We start from the raw sequence: 24,578 nt of genomic DNA, 5'->3' as shown, positions 1-24,578 counted from the left end.
AAATATCGTGGCTTTACCGAAACCTAACAAACCGCCTATACAGAGTGAAAATTTAAGACCGATATCCCTACTTAATACGGATATTAAGATCTACGCTAAATTGATAGCTTCACGAATTAAACACCTCCTCCCGGATCTTATCTCGGAGGAACAAGCAGGGTTTACACCTGGAAAACAGATAGGGGATAATACTAGACATTTTGTGAACTTGGTGGAATGGGCAAACACTTCATCACAACAAGGATTAATTTTAGCATTAGATGCTGAAAAAGCATTCGATCGTTTACATTGGGGGTATATGTCACTTACGCTTATTAAAATGGGTTTCCCATTAAATTTTTTAGCAAGCATATTAGCCCTATATCAAAATCCTAGTGCAAGAGTGCTTAATACTGGCTTTTTTTCTGACAAAATAAAAATAAGTAACGGCTCTCGTCAAGGTTGTCCCCTTTCCCCTCTCATTTTTATTATATGTATGGAACCTGTAGTAAGGATGATTAAACAAGATAATAATATCAAAGGGTTGATTACACCAGGGGGTATTAAAAAAATAGCGTTGTTTGCGGACGATATTCTGCTCTTTATTAAAGACCCAGAGTCTTCTTTACCAGCACTGATTAAACTACTAATAGAATATGGGCAGGTATCGTATTATAAAAATAACATAGCTAAAACACAGGCACTACCTATTAAATTACAACAAACAGTTATAGATAAATTGAAGCTACAATATAAATTTGATTGGCGTACTTCATTTATAAAATATTTGGGAATTAAACTTACTAAAGCAGCTAAAACATTAATTAAAGTAAACCATTATCCAATGCTTCAACAAATTAAAAATACAATGGCAAAGTGGGAAGGTTTGGAGATTTCATGGCTGGGACGAATAAATCTTATTAAAATGATGATACTACCTCAGATACTATATCTCTTTAGAACATTACCCATAGCACTCTCTAACAAATTACTTAAACAGATTCAGAGCACTATAAATGCTCACATTTGGAAGAGGAAACCCCCAAGAGTGGCACGAGGGAGCTCAGGTCTTTCATATGTAAAAGGGGGCCTGGGAATGCCAGACATTAAAATATATTACAGAGCATTCTTTTTAGCAGAAGGGTTTAGACTACTTAGAATGAGAAAAACCTCTCAATACCCAATTTGGCTAACATTTGAAAATGCATGCTTAGATGCAAATAATATAACATACTACTTATGGACAGGCTCGGTTCCCCAGTCTCCTTTAAAACCCATGTTACAAAGCACAGAACTCTTACTAAGAATATGGAAAAAATGGTGCCCATGTGTAATAAATCTTAATTTGATGTTTAAAGCTGCACCAATAATGGCGTTAGCAGCTCTTTCTTTGGACCTTCAGATGAGAAGGTGGCTAGAGAAGGGGGTAAGACAAATAGGCAATTTAATGATCGGGCCACAAGTAAAATTATTTCCTAATCTTCAAAAAGAATTTAACTTAGATGCTAAAGAGATGTTCGTATACTTAAGGATTAAGAATATGATAAAGGCATATGCTATGGATAATCCAGATAATGAGGCAAATATCTTACCCTCACCAGAATTTATTTTGTCACGTAAGTCTATTAAACCATTTTCTTGGTGTTATAATGCACTGATTGAAAGCGAGGCACCAGAAAAATTAAAATATATGATTAAATGGGAGAATGAAATTGGAAAGCAATTTTCAAGGAGAGATTGGCACTTAGCTATGTTTAGCACCAAGCAAGCCTCACGTAGCTTATCGTTATGGGAGGCGTACTGTAAGGTGACAATGAGGTGGTACTTGGTACCGCAAAGATTAGCACATATGTATGCTGACTCATCAAGGCTGTGTTGGAGGTGTGAGAAAGAAGATGGTTCTATGCTGCATATTTTTTGGGAGTGTCTATATTTAAGAGAGTTTTGGAAGCGAATTCAGAATTTAATATATGAAAAAACAAAGCTTTTGATTCCATTGCATGCGGAGAAACTCGTACTTCATATTATTCCTGGGATTAATACACATGCTCACAGAAAGGTAATTTTAAATATCCTTACGGCAGCAAAAATAGCCCTAGCAGGCAACTGGAAGCAGAAAGCTATTCCTTCAGATGAGGCAGTATATGCTAAAATGAACAAGATTAGCTCATATGAAAAAATGGCCAGTGAAGTTAATGGATGTCTCGACAAGTATAAAAAAGAATGGTACAGTTGGATAAAAAACGACTGAACTATGCTCCTTATATAGATATAGAGGGATTAAATAGAGTACATAAAGGTAATGGGTGACTAACCAGGGTTGGGCGGGGGGAATGGTGGTGAGGGTTTTTTTTTTTTTTGTGTTTGTTTGTTTGTTTTTTCTTGGATGTTGTTTAGTTAAGGAAATTAAAAAAATGTAAATTAATTGGTAATTGATACTGCAACAAATTAAAGGGAGTATATTACAATTGTAAGATAGATGAGAAAAAGATAAACCAGAAAGAAGGCATTCATTTTTCTCTTCTTTTCTTCTTTTTTTTTTATAATAGGAATATAAGATGAATATAAATGATTACAATGTTAATGAACAATACTAAGGCAATGTTATAATGTAATGATTACAATATTAATGAATGATATAAAAGGCAGTGTTATAATACAATGGGGAAAATGTGCTATTCAACTGTGTTGTACTGCGTGTTAATACTCTTTTTGGAATTAATAAAAACTATAATTGGAAAAAAAATAACCCCTTAAGGACCAAACTTCTGGAATAAAATGGAATCATGACATGTCACATATGTCATGTGTCCTTAAGGGGTTAAGTAAACGTGGATAAATACCGTCAGGCCCTCATGCCTCCCTAAAAATAGTAAATCTTACTTGTATTCAAGTCTGGAGCTGCAGGCTTTGTCCCTGTTTCCTGTAGACCTGCCTACTGACATCAGCAGAAGTGGTAGCCTGATCCAATCACAATGCTTCCCAATAGGATTGGCTGAGACTGACCAAGAGGCAGATCAGGGGCAGAGCCAGCACAATTCAAAAACAGCCCTGGCCAATCAGCATCTCCTCATAGAGATTAATTGAATCAATGAATCGATATGAGGAAAGTTCCATGTCTGCATGCAGAGGGAGGAGACACTGAATGTTTGGATGCATTTTAGGCAGCCATGACCCAGGAAGGATCTCTAACAGCTATCCGAGGAGTGGCCAGTGAAGTTATCACTAGGCTGTAATGTAAACACTGCATTTTCTCTGAAAAGAGTATTTACAGCAAAAAGCCAGAAGGTAATGATTCTACTCACCAGAACAAATGCAATAAGCTGTAGTTTTTCTGGTGACTATAGTGTCCCTTTAACTTTCTTTAGTTGCTGCAGCACTTTGTCTTTAGTTAACCAATTCAAATTTTTCTGCAAGTTTTTTGCAGTAATCATTTGCATATCTATTGCCATAGGTTATTCCTTAATATATACAGAGGAGAAATAGTTATTTACAATTTCTGCCTTTTCCTGGTCTTCATTAATTAACACCCCTATTCCAGTTTTTAGTGTACCTACACTTTCATTTTTTTTAGAATTGATGTACTTAAAAAATGCTTTGGGGTTGGTTTTGCTCTCTTTGGCGATCATTTTTTCATTTAGCAAATCTAATCACCTTTTTGCACGCATTATATTTATATCTTTTATAGGATGCCTCTGATTCGTGGGATTTGAATGCCCTTTTCTTATTTTTAATTTCGTGATTCACTTGCCCTCTAAGCCACATTTAAAAAAAAAATGTGTTTCTTTTATATCTATTACCCAATGGTACACACTGAGAAATGTACCTTTCTAATATTTGTTTAAAGATTTATACTCAGTGTTCTTTTCACTAAAGCGTTTATGTCAGTCAGTATATTGTAAAGCTGCCCTTAAAGGATTACTATAGTATCAGAAAAACAAAGTGGTTTTCCTGACACTATAGTGCCCTGAGGTTGCCCCAACCCTCAGGGTCCCCCTCCCGTGGCGCTGAAGGGGTTAAAACCCCTTCAGCAGCTTACCTTATTCCAGTGCCGGGCTCCCTTGGCGCTGATGACCTCTCCTCCCCCGTCAGACGTCAGCAGAGCCGAATGCGCATGCGTGGCAAGTGCCGCTCGCATTCAAAGTGTCGATAGGAAAGCATTTCTCAATGCTTTCCTATGGACGTTCTGCGCGATGGAGGCATAATATGCCCGCAGCGTCGCAGATGCGCCTCTAGTGGCTGTCCGGAAGACAGCCACTAGAGGCTGTCTTAACCCCAAATGTAAACATAGCAGTTTCTCTTTACATCTGAAGGGGTAAAACCTGAGGGACCTGGCACCCAGACCACTTCATTGAGCTGAAGTGGTCTGGGTGACTATAGTGTCCCTTTAACTTATTGATATTGGCCTTTTTAAAATTATAAGTTTTAGTATACCCCATGTGCTTTAGTTTTTTTTAGCGTTTATTTCAAAGGACACTATATTGTGATCACCATTCCCCAAGTGCTCATCTACTTGAATGTTGGTCAAAAGAGCAACGTTGTTTGTTAGAACCAGGTCCCGACGACCTTGAACATGCCAAAAAAAAAAAAAAGCATTTAAATATCATGAAATATTTACAGGTTTATTTTCTAAAGTGAAACTTTGCAGTGAATTTGAAATTTAAGGCCACATTAGCCAAACTGGAAGTATTGCTATTCAGCTATTTTTACCTCAAATTTGAAATTCACTTTGAATCCCCAATATAGTAAGTAAACTCTTTAGAAGTATTTTTCCATGTATATTACCGCGGGCAGAGGGCATCGTTGACGCCAACAGCTGGACGGCAGTACCGGCAACCAGTGTCCGGACCCCGGGGATCGGCCTACCAAATTGTGAGGGGGCCCGGGACCCGTTGGGGATTCTAATCAGCCAAACTGGCCTTCAGTGCTATAGATGTTTAAAATAAGTATTTCTTAATTTTGGGTTACAAAAAAATAGGGGTCGTCTTATACATGGAAAAATACGGTGTTTATAAAGTCAGCCTCACTCCACTTACCAAGAAATTATGAATGATGCCATGGCAGCTCCTGGATTAGGATTACATATTTGTTGGTCATTGTTGGTATTTTAGGATTACATATTTGTTGGTCATATCCACTTATACAACCTTACTGGCATCATGCACACAAGGGCAGATCTGGGCTCTGCTCATACATTTCCCTTTGAAGCTTTATTTATGCTTCCTCATTTTATCTCATAAGCTATCCCAGAGTTAAAAATAAATAGATAACAAATATAAGCAAAGCAATCATACAGTTACAAGAAAAAGTATGTGAACCCTTTGGAATGACATGGATTTCTGCACAAATTGGTCATAACATGTGATCTGATCATCATCTAAGTCACAACAATAGACAATCACAGTCTGCTTAAACTAATAACACACAAAGAATGAAATGTTGCCATGTTTTTATTGAAAACACCATGTAAACATTCACAGTGCAGGTGGAAAAAGTATGTGAACCCCTAGACTAATGACATCTCCAAGAGCTAATTGGAGTGAGATGTCAGCCAACTGGAGTCCAATCAATGAGATGAGATTGGAGGTGTTGGTTACAGCTGCCCTGCCCTATAAAAAACACACACCAGTTCTGGGTTTGCTTTTCACAAGGAGCATTGCCTGATGTGAATGATGACTCCCACAAAAGAGCTCTCAGAAGACCTACGATTAAGAATTGTTGACTTGCATAAAGCTGGAAAGGGTTATAAAAGTATCTCCAAAAGCCTTACTGTTCATCAGTCCACGGAAATGGAGAAAGTTCAGCACTGCTGCTACTCTCCCTAGGAGTGGCCGTCCTATAAAGATGACTGCAAGAGCACAGCGCAGACTGTTCAATGAGGTGAAGAAGAATCCTAGAGTGTCAGTTAAAGACTTACAGAAGTCACTGGCAAATGCTAACATCCCTGTTAGTGAATCTACAATACGTAAAACACCAAACAAGAATGGATTTAATGGGAGGATACCACAGAGGAAGCCACTGCTGTCCAAACAAAACATTGCTGCACGTTTACAGTTTGCACAAGAGCACCAGTACTGGCAAAATATTCTGTGGACAGATGAAACCAAAGTTGAGTTGTTTGGAAGAAACACACAACACTATGTGTGGCGAAAAAGAGGCACAGCACACAAAACATCAAAACCTCATCCCAACTGTGAAGTATGGCGGTGTGGGCATCATGGTTTGGGGCTGCTTTGCTGCGTCAGGGCCTGGACGGATTGCTAATATCGAAGGAAAAATGAATTCCCAAGTTTATCAAGACATTTTGCAGGAGAACTTAAGGCCATCTGTCTAGCAGCTGAAGCTCAACAGAAGATGGGTGTTGCAACAGGACAATGACCCAAAGCATAGAAGTAAATCAACAACAGAATGGCTTAAACAGAAGAAATTACGCCTTCTGAAGTGGCCCAGTCAGAGTCCTGACCTCAACCCAATTGAGATGCTGTGGCATGACCTCAAGAAAGCGATTCACACCAGACATCCCAAGAATATTGCTGAACTGAAACAGTTCTGTAAAGAGGAATGGTCAAGAATTACTCCTGCCATTGTAAACGTCTGATCTGCAACTACAGGAAACGTTTGGTTGAAGTTATTGCTGCCAAAGGAGGTTCAACCAGTTATTAAATCCAATGGTTCACATACTTTTTCCACCTGCACTGTGAATGTTTACATGGTGTGTTCAATAAAAACATGGCAACATTTCATTCTTTGTGTGTTATTAGTTTAAGCAGACTGTGATTGTCTGTTGTTGTGACTAAGATGATGATCAGATCACATTTTATGACCAACTTGTGCGGAAATCCATATCATTCCAAAGGGTTCACATACTTTTTCTTGCAACTGTATGTCACTTTCACAATGTATTCAAGTTTTTATTCCTGACATTTGGCAGGCCCAACCATTAATGACATAATGTGGTTCCAGAAGGTTGAAGAGATTTACTGTACAGAAGAATCAACATAATATTATTGTCAGGATAGACACATGCCACTGGTTTTGTGGTAGACATCCCTGGAATGCCCCAGAGCCATATGACCACATATGGGACAAGTGCTGTACATAAATCAGGACCAATACGCATATGTAGGAATGTTGATACATAATACAGTAGTAAATGCTACTAGTGTTCTCATCTTATCTGTAATTTTCACCAATAGCCTTGCCTTTATTGTCAATTTGAAGACAGCATTTGGACAGAATGATTTTCCCACATACCCCCCTTCCGTGGCCAGCAGGTAGTCTAGGGCCAGGTGGTTCTGATAGATACCAGACCGCATTCTAGTATTTTTTTGTCTAAGAGATTGAGGGCTTTTGTGGTTTCATTTGTAACTTTCTCAAACTCGGCTTGTAACCTAATTATACGATTCGCATTTATACAGGGGTGCCATAAATATCATCTTCGACTCAAGTGGCGGGGTTATAATAGTTAATTATACGTTTAGGGGGCAACTCATCGTCTTTCCTTTGCCCTATAGTCAGTGCCCTCCGTTCCCTCAGTAACTGTTCATATACCGGGGATCCTAGTTTAAGGGTTCTAAATACACAGACTCCTGCCCAATCCTTAGGGTGTTCAGACTAGGCCTTATAGCCACAGATCCAATACATATTGTTACACGCTCTCTGGGTGGACCCTGCAGACAGATTGATCCATACATCCTTCAGATTGGATTAGTTTCCAAAGGGGCTAGGGACCGGATTATGGATATTGGCTTCAGACCATCAGGAGGTGATCCATCAGAGGAATTATAAGCGTGTTGCCCTACACACGTGAGAGTACCTACAAAACTTTTAAATTCTGGGCCAGATCTGCCTATGCACACATTCCCGATTATTGAGGTTTTTAGCAACCATTCAGATTTGGGAGTGGCCGCACATTCATGCAACAGTTTAAAGGGACACTATAGTCACCTGAACAACTTTAGCTTAATAAAGCAGTTTTGGTGTATAGAACATGCCCCTGCAGACTCACTGCTCAATCCTCTGCCATTTAGGAGTTAAATCCCTTTGTTTATGAACCCTAGTCACACCTCCCTGCATGTGACTTGCACAGCCTTCCATAAACACTTCCTGTATTTAGGCTTTCTTTATTGCAAGTTCTGTTTAATTAAGATTTTCTTATCCCCTGCTATGTTAATAGCTTGCTAGACCCTGCAAGAGCCCCCTGTATGTGATTAAAGTTCAATTTAGAGATTGAGATACAATTATTTAAGGTAAATTACATCTGTTTGAAAATTAAACCAGTTTTTTTTTTCCATGCAGGCTCTGTCAATCAACATAAACAAAGTGATTTAACTCCTAAATGACAGTGAATTGAGCAGTGAAATTGCAGGGGAATGATCTATACACTAAAACTGCTTTATTTAGCTAAAGTAATTTAGGTGACTATAGTGTTCCTTTAACCCCTTAACGCCGTTACGGCGTTCCATGCCGTCCCGCATTAAAAGGGCTTTAAAGCCATTGCCGTTCCTCCCCTGGAGGAGAAGTGTACTCACCTCCGCCGCGATCCTCTTCTGGGGGGCTGCCTGACAGCCCAGGCAGCCCCCCTCCGGCAAATGAGGCCCCCGGGGGCCATGTGATCGCTCTTAAAAAGCGATCACATGGCCCCCTATAGCTGGCTATGGATCTGCCAGCAGGGGGACTGTCTGAAATGTCAGACAGTCCCCCTGCTGGTGGGAAAGTAAAAAAAAAATTAGACAAGTGTAAAAATAAATTAAATATATTGATATATATATATATATATATATATATATTAATATTAAAATACACTTAGAATGACGTTACATATATATAATATGTATATATATTATACATAATAGATGTACATATATATATTATATATAAATACGTATAATTAAAATAATAAATAAAATAATAAAATAAATAAAATATTGAAACAAAATTTACTATAAATTATATATGCATATGTAATTTCATTCTAACTGTATTTTGTTATTAATATATATATATCGGTAACAAAATACACTTAGAATGACATTCTATATATATCTATCTATATATAAAATACAAATAACCTCAAATATATATATATATATATATATATATATATATATATATATAGATAAATACATATAATTACATAAAAGATTATATTAGTATACACGTAGAATTTAAATACCTATAAATGCATATATATTAAAATTCTACGTGTATATTTAAGTAATCTTTTAACATAATTATGTGATTTGATTAATTAAAATGTGATTGATATGCCTGACAACACAGGGAGAAAGTGCAGAGAATTTAATTCGCAAGCACTATATTTGACCCTGTAACTCTCCAAGACACCATAAAACCTGTACATAGGGGGTACTGTTTTACTCGGGAGACTTCGCTGAACTCAAATATTAGTGTTTCAAACTGGTAAATTGTATTACAACGATGATATTTTAAGTAAAAGTGACGTTTTTCGCTTTTTTTTTTTACAAACGAACGGCACTTTTATGGTCTATATTATTGTTGTAATATGTTTTACTGTTTTAAAACACTAATATTTGTGTTTAGTGAAGTCTCCCGAGAATAACAGTACCCCCCCATATACAGGTTTTATGGTGTTTTGGAAAGTTAGAGAGTCACATATAAGGCTTGCATTTCATTTTTTTACATTGAAATTTGCCAGATTGGTTATGCTGCCTTTGAGAGCGTATGGTAGCCCAGGAATGAGAATTACCCCCATGATGGCATACCATTTGCAAAAGTAGACAACCCGAGGTATTGCAAGTGGGGTATGTCCAGTCTTTCTTAGTAGCCACTTAGTCACACACACTGGCCAAATATTAGTTTTTTGCTTTTTTCACACAAAAACAAATATGAACGCTAACTTTGGCCAGTGTTTGTGACTAAGTGGCTACTAAAAAAGACTAAACATACCCCACTTTCAATACCTTGGCTTGTCTACTTTTTCAAATGATATGCCATTATGGGGGTAATTCTCATTCCTGGGTACCACACCGTCTCAAAGGTAACATTACTAATCTGGAAAATTTCAATTTGAAAATGGAATGTTCTATATTTGACCCTGTAACTTTCCAAAACAACATAAAACCTGTTAATGGGTGGTACTGTTGTACTTGTGAGACATCGCTGATTACAAATATGTGCATTTTTTTGCAGTAAAACCTAACAGTATTATGACATTCACAGCTAAAATGGCAGACGGAAATGCAAATTTAAAAAAAAAATCTTATTTTCTCACATTTTTTTTATTTTATTCATAATAAATTATGTTCCATATATGAATAGTTAATGATAAATGAAAGCCCTGTTTCTCCTGAACAAAATGATATATAATAAGTGTGGGTGCATATAATTTGAAAGAGGGGAACTACGGGTGAACAGACATATAGCACAAATTCTAGTTTTTGTGTACGTTTTGTTTTGATCAGAACGTGCACTATTGACTCCGTCCTGAAGGGGTTAAAGTAAATATTAGGGCTTGTGTTTTGTCTTTTGCCACTTGTTTCTTTTGTATCAATTTGTGGATTTTGTCTTACTATATTCTGTATAATTATTGTTGAAATAATTGGAAATGCTATGATAAATGCTAGTTGCAACCTAGTATGAAGAATCTCTGGTTTTGCTTTGTTACTGTTGGAATGGTGTTTTTTTCCTTCATGTTGCTCCTCTCCTCGTCTTCCCCATTTTGTAATTTTTTTTTATTTTGCACCCTCTTTTTTGATACTTTTACAGTATTTACAATATTACACATTATATTCTCTTTTTAAGCATTGCCATAGCAACTTATTTGAGATTTTGAGCAGTTACCTTTCTCAATACCATGTTTGTTTTGATATGTTACCCCTTATTTTTTTCTCTTTTGCATCCCACTGAGAAACCTTTGTAAATGAAGATTTTTTTTTTTTTTTTTGAACATTCAAAACACTTTAATGATTAGAGACATCTTACCTCGGATCTGCAGTGACCTCTCTAGCCTGAAGCTACTGCATTGAGCCAAGCCTGGCAGAGCAGAGAGACGCGCATTGGCTGACATCACTCAGCTGATGTTCTTATTCAATGAGCTGACCCTGTATGTGTCCAGAGGAGACAGTGACAGGTGACCAGCAGACACAAGGCGAGTTGTCAACTAGGCCCCAACCATTCTACCCTGGGAGAACAATATTGGCACTACTGGCAACACAACGACAACAGCAGGCTGTTGTGGTTATGGTGCTTAGTTGTTACCTTTAAAAGAGAATAAAATGTACCCGTTACATGTAATTTAAATTGGCAAGTAAATGCAAACTTATAAGCTAGTTGGTGCAACTGAACAGAAGCAACCCTAACATTTCCATAGATGGTGAAATTTAGCATTAAAACCATGTTTAAAAAAAAAAAAAAAAAACTCTGTCAAGAAGATTTAACACACAACTAATTTACATTAGTCACATTTTTAACCAAATACAGCATTTCTCCTATGGTAACATTTTCCTACATTACTTTAAATCTTCTGCACCAGAATATTAAGACGGTTCATCTGTGCTTAGTAACATCAAAGTCTTGTCTTAATTTGGCAATAGAGTTTATTATTTGATGTCTAGTAAAGATTTTTAGATTTTGAGTTTGTACTGCAACAATACTATAATTTAGCATTTACAAATGATTTATAAATGATGTCAGCAGCTCTGCCCCTGGTAACACCGTATCACTGACATGTTTAATAAATTCTGTCAGGTCAATATGCTGGAAAATAAAGTTAGGTATTTTCAAATACAAATGAAAATTGGCATTCACAAACATTTAAAGCATCCGTGACATTCTCGTACAAATACTGTATTATACTTTTGCTACCACAAGACACGTTATCTAAGACAAATGTAAAAACTCATAGTTTAGTTAAGGAAATGATAGGCTTGTGCTTTCAATAAATATGGGCTTACCAAAGATTACTAGGAAGTTTATTAACAAGTTGTTTTGACCAGACAAAAAGTCCTGTAGAAAAGGGTTTGACAAATTTTCCTGAGGCCAAATGTTCTGCTTCTATCCAGGCCTAAAAGTTACTAGCCACGGCAGAGCTTCTTCTGCTCTCATTTAATACACGTGGTAGTAGCGCACAGTGGCTTGACTGTAACACATCTCTATGCATGAGGAAGATAAATAAACTTACCTGTGATCTCTTCCCCTGTCAGTCTGTCTGGGTATGCAGAATGTTTGTGACATATTACATTATACCTCGTGCATGACCTACTTTGGGTTAGAGCTTGTGGCTAACAGGCACACTTATACAATGTCTACAGAGTTTTAAACTAATGATATCTATGTATAGCCATTCTTGATGACCACAGACTTTAAGAGTGCAGCTCCTTTCAAAAGTTGCTCTTTTAATAGAGTACCGAGAAAAACTAGGCAGTACACTTGCCAGGGTTGAATTTATACTTGCCACTGGCCGGTGACCAGTGCGCAAGTGGACATTTTGAGTCCTGACTATATAGATCAGAGTGTAAAATAATTTCAGTGTGGGTGAGTGGAAGAATACAAAGTCAGTTGAGTGTCTACAATTCATGCATAAACCCTGCGTTTTCAAAAATTCACACAATGGAAGTGAGCTTCAACAAACATGGGGTTTTAAATTTCAAGCAGCTACTCTTGGAATTCTTCTGTCAGTAATGCATGCTGCTGAGTTGGTAAAGAAAATACATAGAACTGAGGATGACAAATTGGAGTCTCCCTTTTTTTGGTAGTGTGTGGACCTTTATTTACAGAACACAGAGCTGATGCAGTGCTTTCTAGCCAAAACATACTCATCCGGCACCAGATGCTTAAGTTCCTGTCAGCCGCATACATATTCTTCTGATCTTTATCAGTCTATACAATGAATGAGAGTAATGTACGGTATTAGAGACGCACACTGGAGAGAGCAGTAAGAGATGGCAGTATCTGCGAGCCACTCCCCTGCAACATATAACGCATATCAGGAAAGATTGTTTTCTCACTCCACTGGTAAGGAGGCAACTTTATGGTTCCATGTACTGTTTCTGAAATGCCATGACATCCTAGAGCCTTGAATTTATTGGGCCCCGCTCCAGAACAATATATTTAGATAAAGATCATAGTTTACTGAAATATATGCTTAAATTTATATATAAAAATAATTTTAATTTGTTATAACAAAGTGCAACAAGTTGTCCCTCTATATATGTCACATATTGAGTGTCACTTTATCGGACTATTTAAAGGTGCACTCACAGCAACATAACCACTACAACTCAGTTTAGTGGTTATGCTCCCAAGAGTCTACAGGCACTAGACAGACGTTTGCTTTGAACGGTTCGTCTGAATGAAATGCCTTTTACTCCAAACCCAGGCAAATCGATCAACCCAGGATTTAACTTTGGAGTCTTTAATAACGCATAAGACTCCACAGGTAAATCCTAGATGTGCATTAAAAGGCATTTGATTTGGATGAACCGTCAGAAAGTAACAAATCTAATTTTCCATTTTTTTTTTTTAAACTAGAGCTCTTCACAGCATCCACTGATCATACATTCTTCATCAATTTGCACTTCTGAAAATATAGATAACAATTCAACCAGCATGGATGGTAATGATAAGTTTAAAGCACTAGGTTATTCTACCTTCAGTACTCTAAGCATATTACTACCATCTAGGTTGCACGAAACATACTGATAATACAAAAGTGCAAATTTCACATTAGAAAGTTGCTGATAAGGGGTGGTCAGTGGGTGCTGGGTAGAAAAATGAAAAATGTTCCTAAAGGTTTTAAAAACTGGATAATAGTGCCCACCAAAGAAGACATTGTATATTCCATACTATTATGACATCTATTTCTTATATCATCATATCTCAAGGAGGCTAGAGTGCAAGAAGATACTTTCTTTCATCCGTGTACTAGTTAATGTATCAATTAGAACTAATGGTTACCAATTAGTGCCTAATAGCATGAGGGACCTAGGTCAATGGATGAAGATCACTTAGAAGAAAACTGCAGTATATGGACACCTGGAATGTTCTAAAAGCCAGAGATCTATACCTGACTAAAAACAATGACCAATAACAATAAGTTGCATCAAAAGGCATCCTTAATATTTTTGAGCTGGCGTACAGCAAGGTCAACTGGTAGGTTAAACTTCAGATTACTGAGTTGGCTAAGAATATTTAGGGCACTTTCAAAACCGCTGCTGGCCATGTAACTCCAATGTTGGTAATGTGGATGTACTAGAACTCCTGACTTGCAGATAAGGTTGAGCCAAGAAACCAAACGTTGCTCATTTAGAGCTATGCAAACCAATGCCTTGAACTCAGAGTCTGCACCACGCTTGAAGGGATCATGCTCTGTCAAGACCGTGTGGATAGCCGTAAGAAGGCTCTGTTTAGGAGTGACCTTATTACTTCCTGAAACAGGCAATGAGAAAGATTGTGATAGTTTGCGAGCAGGTGAATCCACAAAAGCTCTTCCATTGTTCTCATTATAGTATTTCACAAAAAGTTCCCATGGATGCATAGAGGGTGATGACGTAGTAAAAACAGGGATCAGACAGGCAATGGGGGCAAGCACCAGGCTCATTCCTTGGGATGGTGCGTACAGACCATGTGACAATAGATCTCGTATGGTAATTGCCAGATCCTTTCTCACAGCAATTGTCAGTTCATCCTTTCCACCAGATATATTTCCTTGCATAGAGGCATAGCATATTACATGGTCATGAGGCTGCTGTCTAAGTGCCAGCTGCTTTACTTTCTCCACAGACGTCTGCAAGTTCTTGATCAATGGCGAGAAATCTCTATTGCTCTCATCAGGTTTCCAGAGATTGTTTGGCGCATGCCCAGTACCACATCCAAACTGACTGACCGCAAATATCTGCAAGACAGCCATGGCCCGACGTAAGAGATTAAGTCCTGCCTCTTGCATCTGTTTTGCTTGCTCAGGACTAACTGTATTCAAAAGAAAGAAAGACAAAAAGGCAGGTTTGAAACTTGTTTACATTTTTTTACATTTAATATATTTGATGCAGCTTATCCCATGTAAAAAAAAAATGCAAAATGGTAAGTTAAATGCACAGTGTATTCCGAATGGCAGCATGTGTTATATCATGGCAAGGAGGTAATATCACAAACATTTTAGGGAAAAGAGAAACGAAATAAGGTTAAATGTGGATTTTGATCTATATAATTTTTTTTAAAGAATACTCAAGAAGTTATGTTTCTTTACCCACATAATTATGAATGGTTATATCTCGTTATATCTATTGTCTCCTATCCCTTTATGTTTCTTGGGGGGTGGTGTGTGTGTGTATTTTTTGCCATTTTTCTTTTTTTATATACACTTTAATGATTTGTTATGTTTCAATTGTATTCTTATTTTTTTAATTTGTACTTTTTGAAATTCTACACACCAAGATGGATTTAGTTAAATCACCTTTTTGGCTACCTCTGTTATTTCATATTATGCTTTCTTATTTGTCTCTCTATCCCAAACATTCAGCCCCTTTCTCCTCCCACCATGTGACTACATTCAGCGCCATTTTGTCAAAGGTAGTCTTCATATACTCTTTATCCTGTTTTTACGATAATTGCCCTCATTTTTTATTTTTCTCTATTGGGTCCACTTTCCCCTTCCCTCCTCTATTAGAAATGTTTTCCTTTTCTATAGTTTGCATATTTGCCTGAAGTCACGAGTCACATAGCTCAGACCAGGCCCCAATTTTTGAGTCTCTCTCCTTTTTCATTTTACATCTCCTCTTTAAAATCATGTTTTTTTTTTTTTTTGTCCAAAGTACCTTTACACTATAGTGTATTCCACCTCTCCTAATATTGTAAGCCACATAACTCACTAGAAGATGCCATTTTGAAGTAGCTATACACTTAATATTGTGATAGATCACTATTTAGCCCTTGTTTTTACACTTTTTAATGTATATTTATTGTCCAATCTGTACACTACAATTTGATATGTTAATATGCCAATTAATTTGCGGTCACGTGGCGATGACATAATTTGACCGTGAATTTCAAATTTTTTGTATTTGCTATATGAAGAGAAGGTCTCCAGGTCCCTGTAACACTTTGATAAAGTCTATTCTGTTGGCAAAACACATTATTGTTTATTATTATTATTGCCATTTATATAGCGCCAACAGATTCCGTAGCGCTTTACAATATTATGAGAGGGGGGATTTAACTAGAAATAGGAAAATTACAAGAAAACTTACAGGAACGATAGGTTGAAGAGGGCCCTGCTCAAACAAACTTACAGTCTATATTGTTAAGATCATTTTATTATTTTATACTATTAATAAAGAACAAATATTTGTATTATACAAAACAAGAAATGGTGTTGTGTGGATAAATAGTCACTAGAAACCAATACGGTGGAGGTAAATAAAACAGTGTTTTTACCTTGGGATACTTCCCTATATTGGTAACTCCTATATTTGAAGCTCTACCCTAAGGAAGTTCACAGGGCGAAATCGTTTGGACACAGGAGCATTGTGAGCTTTGATGGTTTTTCAGTTTGGTACTTTATCCATATAGGGACAAGACTTTCTCCCCTGAAACAAGGGAACAGGACCCAGAACCAGCGAATGGACGGAGGACTGGGTGGTTTGCTGGAGATATTCGTTTACTTTATTTGGAGGTCTTTTTCGACTTAACTGCGTGCCCTTCTGGCCACTTATAGTGGATTTCCACTTGTGAGTGCCTATCGTTTATTGGACTATTGTTAACACTATGTTTTGATTTTAATTGTTTTAGGTGATTAAAGAATTTGGAAGATTTGGAACTCCATATCTGTGATATTATACATGGATTGTGAGTAACCAATATAGGTAAGTATCCAAAGGTACAAACACTGTGTTTTATTAACCTCCACTGTATTGGTCTCTAGTGACTTTTTCCACACCACACTATTTCTTGTTTCATAGATTTGGTTGTATCTCACGGATTTCAGAGTTAACCGGGGTGTTGGTGATATTAGGGTGATCACTAATTGTATTATTATTGTATTATTGGTTTTTTTCTTTATATGTTTTTATTAATCCTTGACCTTCCTGGGCTGCTCATTGCCTTATGGATTTTTTTTGGTTTGGAATATAACACCTAAGCCCTAAGGATTGAGCAAACCAATATTTGCTCTTTTTACTGTAAGTAATTTTCCATTTGTTTACACACTAATGGTATGCACTATATAGCCTTGTTTTCTGTCCCATAACCACACTGAGAGGACTTGAACCACCCACATATCCCAGAGTGGAGATCATACCACTCTACACTACATTACATGAGCCACTTTAGAGCTCCAATAAATGTGGGTGTATATTCTTTTATGTATATTCTTTTTTCCTTTTATGTTCCCTTCTGCTGCATATTTCATAAAATAACAGATTTTGGAGCAAGAAGTGTAACACACGTCCCACAAACGGTAAGAAAACCTGAAACAGTTATTCAAACTTGTACCGCTTAGCAAAGTAATTTTTATAATGTGGTTTATTTATTTTTTGGATAAATAGTTTCATCATTGATTAGACCTTCACTTGTAAAGTGAGGCACTAAAAACATATCTGTGCCACGTAGAAGTTTAACCTATTTTAAATTTGTCCCCTATCTACTGCCATGTTGTGCAGGTCTGCGTTCGTGTAATAAAAGAATCAATATTTTTACTTAGCATTGTCTCACCAACATTTTCCTCATGTACAGGTTTTACAAGTTTTTTGGGGAAGTCATAGAACCCAATATCTTAGATGAATTTTTCAACTTGGAAATTTGACAACTTAATTTTTTTGGCTTATGTTGCTTTTGAGGCAGCATGGCAGTCCAGGCAAGAAAATTACCCGCATGACTACATACCATATTTTTTTTAAAGTAGACAACGAAATGGTGTAATTTGGGTTGCTTGCTCTAGCCACTTTATCACAAATGCTGGACACATTTAGTGGTTGTGCCGGTAGTCACCATCACTGGGAGCAGGAGGACAATTTACTGATTTGTTCTTATGTTTTAGTCATTCTGTATCCATTATACGTGCAGTGCATGTATAATATGGTTGCGGCTAAAAGGTTTGTGTGCTCTCCTGTCCTGCTGATCGTTGCTATCTACTAGATGGATTTTGCTATGGAGCCTGTATAGTGTCATCTGTTGGTAGCAGCACCTATATGCACTACCTGAATAGCAAGGCTTGATAATTTACATATGCAGGTAGATTTGCATATTGCCAAATCTGCAGGCAGGAGAGATATTTTGTGTTTAATATCTTTGCCCACCCCATTGCAAATATGTTATTTTAATTTCCTGTATGTTTCCTTGTTTTGGTTATTTGCATTTTATTCCGTTTGTCACAACAAGCTTAATGTAATAAGCATATGGGCTAGTCCCACGTAAAAAATAAAACCGTATATGTGTCAGGGTTTCTTTGCTGTTTTAAACAGCAACCCTTTCTGTTTCAGTGATTGAGTTTTCAGCTGCAATTACTATGAGCTGCTTCTGCTTGTTGCCACGGTTACTCACCTGTGAGTAGTAATCAACCCTGCTGCTAATCAGTTCTGCCTATTTAAGCAGCTAAGCCCAGAACCTCCTTGCCCTTGCGTGGTTTCCTGTTTCCCAGAAGTCTCCTTGTTCCTGTGTTTCCTGTTTGCTCCTGGTTCCTGACTCCGGCCTTGTTCCTGACTCCGCTGCTCTCCGTGCTCCTGATCCTGGCTTGTCTGACTACCCGCTCTGGTGACTGACCCCTGCTTGATTTCTGGACTTTGCTTTTGTTATTTATTAATAAAGGTGTCTCTGTCTCTGTCTGGTTCCTGGTCCCTGACATTACGCAAGGGCCATGAATACAGATGGTACAGGCAAGACACCTATACCTAACCTGCTTACCCAGTGGGACCAGCAGAACCACCATTTGGACCAGTATGCCCATCTGGATCCAGTACCCGGCCAGCCTGCGATTGCGGCCGCCCCTGCCTCACTTCCTGTTCTAGCACCGGTTGTAGCCTCCAAACCTGTAGCAGCTAGAGAAATGACTGGGTCTGTCCCGCTCCCTCAATATTTTGGGGGCAACCCAGCTCAGTGCAGAGAATTTATAAATCAGGTTAAAGGATACCTTGAAACCCTGCCCCAGGCATTTCCTACAGACAGTGACAAAGTTCACTTCATGATTTCTTTGCTGTCTGAAAAGGCCCTAGCTTGGGCAAAACCTCTCTGGGAGGCAGAGAAGCCTATTATTTACAATTACCCTGAATTTGTTGCATCCTTCAAAAGGGTTTTTGATATTCCAGCTCGCTCCACCCCTACTGCCGAACTACTCATGTCTAATGCTCAGGGCACAAAAACTATTGTCGAGTATGCCAGTGAATTCCGTACCATGGCAGCAGAGGGTGGCTGGAACAACGAGACTCTCGTGGCTGCCTTTGCACAGGGTCTCTCCGATGTGTTTAAAAATGAGATTGCAGCCAGAGAATTACCTAAAGATCTCGAGGAACTGATATCATTTGTCACCCTCATTGACATCAGACTCCGAGAGAGATCCTCATCCAAGGAGCGCCTGCGGAGGCCTCTTGTAAATTTGGCACCGAGCTTTTCTTGCCCACCCTCACCTCCCTCACCTCCCATGCCTCCTGGTCCTGAGTCCTCTGTCTGTGTGGAGACAAGGCGGTTAGGCTTCTCACGCCTCTCGGTCGAGGAGATTGTCCCTGACAATATGTTAGTTCCATTTGGAACCTTGTAGATTTTTACAGATCCCAGCGGCAGAGTTGTAGTACCTGTTAGCTGGCTGCACGATACCTCTAGTCCTGGGACCATGTCTTCATAAAGACAAGAGCAATAACATTGCAGGGAGAGGTGCATTTCTGCCTGGAAGGAAAGCTGCAGAGGTACAGGCATAAGGGACAATAGCTGCCTTGAAGAAGGACTGCAGAGGAATAGGCAGAGGGGACGATAACTGCTTGGAATGAGAGCTGCAGCCTGGTCGGGTGGAAGAGCTCCAGAGAAACCCCTGTCAAGCCTCGGCGACTGGGGTTGAAGAGCTTCAGGGTCCCGGCAAGCGTTTTGGAAGCAAACTGGGTGGAGGTACTCGGTCAGAGTACAGGAGCTCCGCCACAGTGGTTACATTTTCTTTTGTGTTTTTTTCGAACACATAACATTTTCTAATTCTGATATGGGCAATAAAGCCTCAATATTTGTGTTTACATTCTCTCACCAATATAACAGTGCCCTATATACATTGTTTTCAGGGGAGGTTTCATTATGTAACATAGCAAAATATATCAGATGCCCTTTTATTATTAATAATTTTATATAGTTTCAACAAATTTGCTTTACAATGGGTGGACTAACAAACATGTAATTGTAACCAGACAAATTTGATGCACAGGAACAGAGGGGTTGAGGGCCCTGCTCAATGAGCTTACATGCTAGAGGAATTGGGATAAAGTGACACAAAAGCTAAGAATAGTATTAGGGAATTAGATTGGTAGAATAGTATTCACTAAAGACTTAGTGTTTTTTTGTTTTTGTTTTTTTAATGACAGTTGCAGGAGAGGAATAAGTTGGGAGCCATTAAAAGGCAGTTCCACAAGAACGGTGCAGCCCTAGAGAAGTCTTGAAGGCGCGATTACAAACAGAGGATAGACGTAAGGCTTTGATAGAGCGTAGGGGCCTCGACAGGACATACTTGTGTATTAGGGAGGATAGATAGGACGGAGTATCATTATGTAGAGATTTAAAAGAGCAAGAACCAGATTTTTTAATTAAGCCCTATATCTTACAGGAAGCCAATAAAGGGACTGACAGAGGGATGAGGTGTGGGCGGGCAGGAAGATGAGCCTCGCCACCGCAGTCATTATAGACTGTAATTGAGGCAAGTTGTCCTTTTCGAGACCTTAGGCGAAATTCAGACATGAGGCCCCCACAAACACCATTAGTGGGGGGTAAACCCAAAAATAGGGGTTGCCTTGTGTGTCTATAAAGAGCTGTAGATATATTGAAGAGCAGGCTTGCAGCATTGGATACAGACTCCCTGTACCACAGCGTTGTGAGCTCTCGGACTGTAGTTACGGCATAATTTGCAATAAACAAATTTAATTTACAATTATGCAAATTGTTTATACATTATTGCGGGGTGTGGTTGTATAGCCTGGCAGTCGTGTATACATAAGTGCCGGTATGAATGGATCACAAAAATGACAATTTTGGTTGGGCTTTTAAAAAAATAATTTACCAAATAATAAAGATACATGTAAGAAAACAGTGTCATAGGCATTTTCCCCACATATTCTATAATTCTTTACATATATATATTATATATATATCTATCTATCATATTTGTGTTTACCCATGTATTTTATATGTATGTATAAAATATACATGTTGCCACTTTACCTTTGCATTGCTCATCCCATAACACCTTAACATTGCAGACATACACATACACACCAATACATGCACATATATACACAAACATATCTACACACGGATACATGCATACACAAATATTGACTTATACAGACATACAGTCACAGTGGTTTTTTTTTCTGGTTGTTTGTATTATCTAACTGTGTATGTGCCAGAGAGTGTACGTCTGACAGTGAGTATCCTTGTATGTGAATGTATGTTTCTGTGAACATGTGTGTTTGGGACAGTATGTGTGTGGGGTTTTGTGCATATGGTGGGGTTGCCTGTGGCCTTTGAGCACTGTGTTTATGGAGAAGCTATGTTTTATGACTGTGTGTATGATGATTGTCTTCAGGGGGTGACGGTGGGTGAGTGTGAGTGTTATAGGGTGAGGGGAGGTAAGTGTGAAAGGATTAGGGAGTTAATGTGACAAGGTGAATGTGGCATGGTGGGGTTGGCACGAGTAGTACAGGGCAAGGGGAGGTGAATGTGAAAAGGTTAAGGGGGGTTGATTGACAGGTTGAGTGTGGCAGAGTGAGTGGGCTGAGTGTGACATGGTTGGAAGGGTGAGTATACAGGGTTATTCAGGGTTGGGGTGAATGTGTCATGGGTGGAGGAGTGAATGTGACAGGGCACAGGTAGGTGTGTGTGACAGGATTAAGGGGGGGGGGGTAATTGACAGTGTGAGTGCGACAAGGATTAGAGATGTTAAAGAGACATTATAGTCACCAGAACAACTACAGCTTATTGAATTTGTTCTGGTGAGTAGAATCATTACCTTCAGGCTTTTTGCTGGAAACACGGTCTTGTCTGAGAAAATGCAGTGTTTACATTACAGCCTAGTGATAACTTCACTGGTCACTCCTCAGATGGCTGTTAGAGATCCTTCCTGGGTCATGGCTGCCTAAAATGCATCCAAACATTCAGTATCTCCTCTCTCTGCATGCAGATACTGAACTTTCCTCATAGAGATTCATTGATTCAATTCATCTCTATGAGGAGATGCTGATTGGCCAGGGCTGTGTTTGAATCCTGCTGGCTCTGCCCCTGATCTGCCTCTTTGTCAGTCTCAGCCAATCCTATGGGGAAGCATTGTGATTGGATCAGGCTACCACTTCTGCTGATGTCAGCAGACTGCTTCTTTTTCTGAGTCAAACAGCATGCAGAGTTACAGCTTCAGGCTTGAATACAGTAAGATTTTGCTATATTTATGGAGGCAAGATGGGGCCCAGGGGGGCTAGATGGTGGTTTTAACACTATAGGATCAGGAATACATGTTTGTGTTCCTGACCCTATAGTGATCCTTTAATGTAAGGGGGGCAGGGTTTGTGTGACAGGATTATGGGTGAGTGTGGCATGGTTGGAGGAGGGAGTGTAATAGGACGAGAGGAGGTGAGTTTTGACAGGATTAGAAGAGGGTTAAGGGAGGGGACTGCGGCATAGTTGGAGGGGGTGAGTGTGAATGGATAAGGAAGAGTTAATGTGAGTGTAGCAGGGTTACAGTGTCTAGAGGGGGGGTGATCGTGTGTGCGGGGTTGACAGTATGGAGAGACAAACAGTGGAGGGTGACAGTGTATGACAGAGTGTAAGGGGAGTGATAGAGCCTTTTTTTTGTCAAATCAATTCTCTGGTGGTCCAGTGGATTTCCGCGGTGGTCCAGTCTCCCTGAGCACCCCAGGGTGCAGAGCTGCAGACCACGTGATAGCAGTATCGCGATCTTCAGATGTGTCAGAGCTTTGCCATGGTAGCCCGCGGCAACACTGATTGGCTGGAGGTCGCAAGACACTTCAGTCTGCAGCTCTGCACCAGGCGCTGGCTCTTTTTCCTCCTGGCGGTAGTTTCAGGCCCTCGGTCATGTTCAGTCTATCCTAAGACGACTTAGGCTGCCGCAAGGCCTTAGGCGGTCATCTAAATCACCTAATTAGAGAGGTGTCTCTGATTGTAATTGAGATGCCTCCCAGTAGTGGGAAAGGTGTAGTCTGTGAATTTCCCTCAAACAAAACACTTGTGAAAAAGAATACAACTTATTAAATATTTTTACATGGGTTTGTGATAATACTAAATGAAAAGTGTTGAAATGCTCTTAGTTAAATAACCTGTGGGATGTACTTATTACAAATACATACTTTTGTGTAGCAGTTTTGGATTCTGGGAGTACTATAAAAGATTTTGCAAGGTTGTAACTTTAAAACCGTAATATGCTCCTTGCAATATTTGTTTTATTAACTCTAAAAATGTATTGAAATCCTAGACATATTGGCATTAGTAAAAATCAGGACTAATTAGTGAATCTATTTTGAATTAGGTTTCTTTAGTTGCACTACATGTATAAACATTAGTAAAAGTAAAACCGAGAAAAATATTTTAATTTTTTTAATATTTTACTCCTATTTACTATTGTGATATGAATACATATAAGGTATCAAAAGAAAGCCATATTAATCATTGAATATGATATATAATGTATGGGTGCATTTAAAATGTGAAATACTCATATCGACTGTGTTGAAATTTCACTGACTACTTTGTCTCAGTAATTTTCCTATGCCTTCTTAATACCGAGTAGAGCTACCGGTGTCAAGAAGTGTCAATTACCCAGCAGTCACCAGTGATGGCTGCAGGGAAATTTACTCTGTCTATGGAGAATCACGTGGTCTCAGAGGATGCTCCATAAACCCCTCTGCTGTAATCTAGTGCATGCCAGGATCCAGGAGCAGAAGGTGACCGGCTGTAAGAGGATGACAGCGGCCATGTCACAGTCGAGTGTCTCTGCCAATGATGCAAAATCACCCCATATTGACAGTGCCACTTTAAGCATAAAGAGTGAAATGGTGGTAGAATGACCGCATGACTAAAGTGCAAAAAAGGCATTGGTGACAAACGCCTTGTGTCTCAAAATAGCCTTTTTCCCTAAGGTTAAACAAACCATTATATATTCAACATGACAAAGCAAGCATGGTCTAACCTTGCAGTGGAATAGGATTTTATTATATTGTAATCTTTACCATTGGTTCTTGAATGTGTAGCTTGTTGGTATCCTCCTGCACCATTACTTGAACTACCCATGGGACTGCCAACTTCATCTGAAAAAGAAAAAAAAAAAAAAAAAAAAAAGGAACTGAGAGCATGTTCATAAATTAAAACTATTTTATAGTCAACAGCACTAGAAAAAGTGCAGAGACTGGCTACAAAATTAATAAAAGGAATGGAAC

At 38.7% G+C, this 24,578-nt stretch overlaps 1 protein-coding gene across 1 annotated transcript in view; it reads right to left on the bottom strand.

Moving 5' to 3' along the window:
- Nucleotides 1-12,110: 12,110 nt before the first annotated feature.
- RUNDC1 (RUN domain containing 1) overlaps nt 12,111-24,578 on the bottom strand; it is a 41,771-nt gene continuing 29,303 nt past the window's right edge. Inside the window, exons 4-5 of the mRNA XM_063458926.1 lie at nt 24,372-24,449; nt 12,111-14,925 (exon numbers count right to left, since the gene is read on the bottom strand). Of these exons, the coding sequence (XP_063314996.1) occupies nt 14,060-14,925; nt 24,372-24,449 (944 nt within the window). The 3' untranslated portion in view covers nt 12,111-14,059. The remainder of the gene's footprint in view (nt 14,926-24,371; nt 24,450-24,578) is intronic.

This window comes from Pelobates fuscus, chromosome 6, assembly GCF_036172605.1.
Source record: "Pelobates fuscus isolate aPelFus1 chromosome 6, aPelFus1.pri, whole genome shotgun sequence".
Taxonomy (NCBI): Eukaryota; Metazoa; Chordata; class Amphibia; order Anura; family Pelobatidae; genus Pelobates; species Pelobates fuscus.
Note: the sequence above shows the minus strand (reverse complement) of the source record. Positions and strands in the feature narration are given on the sequence as shown.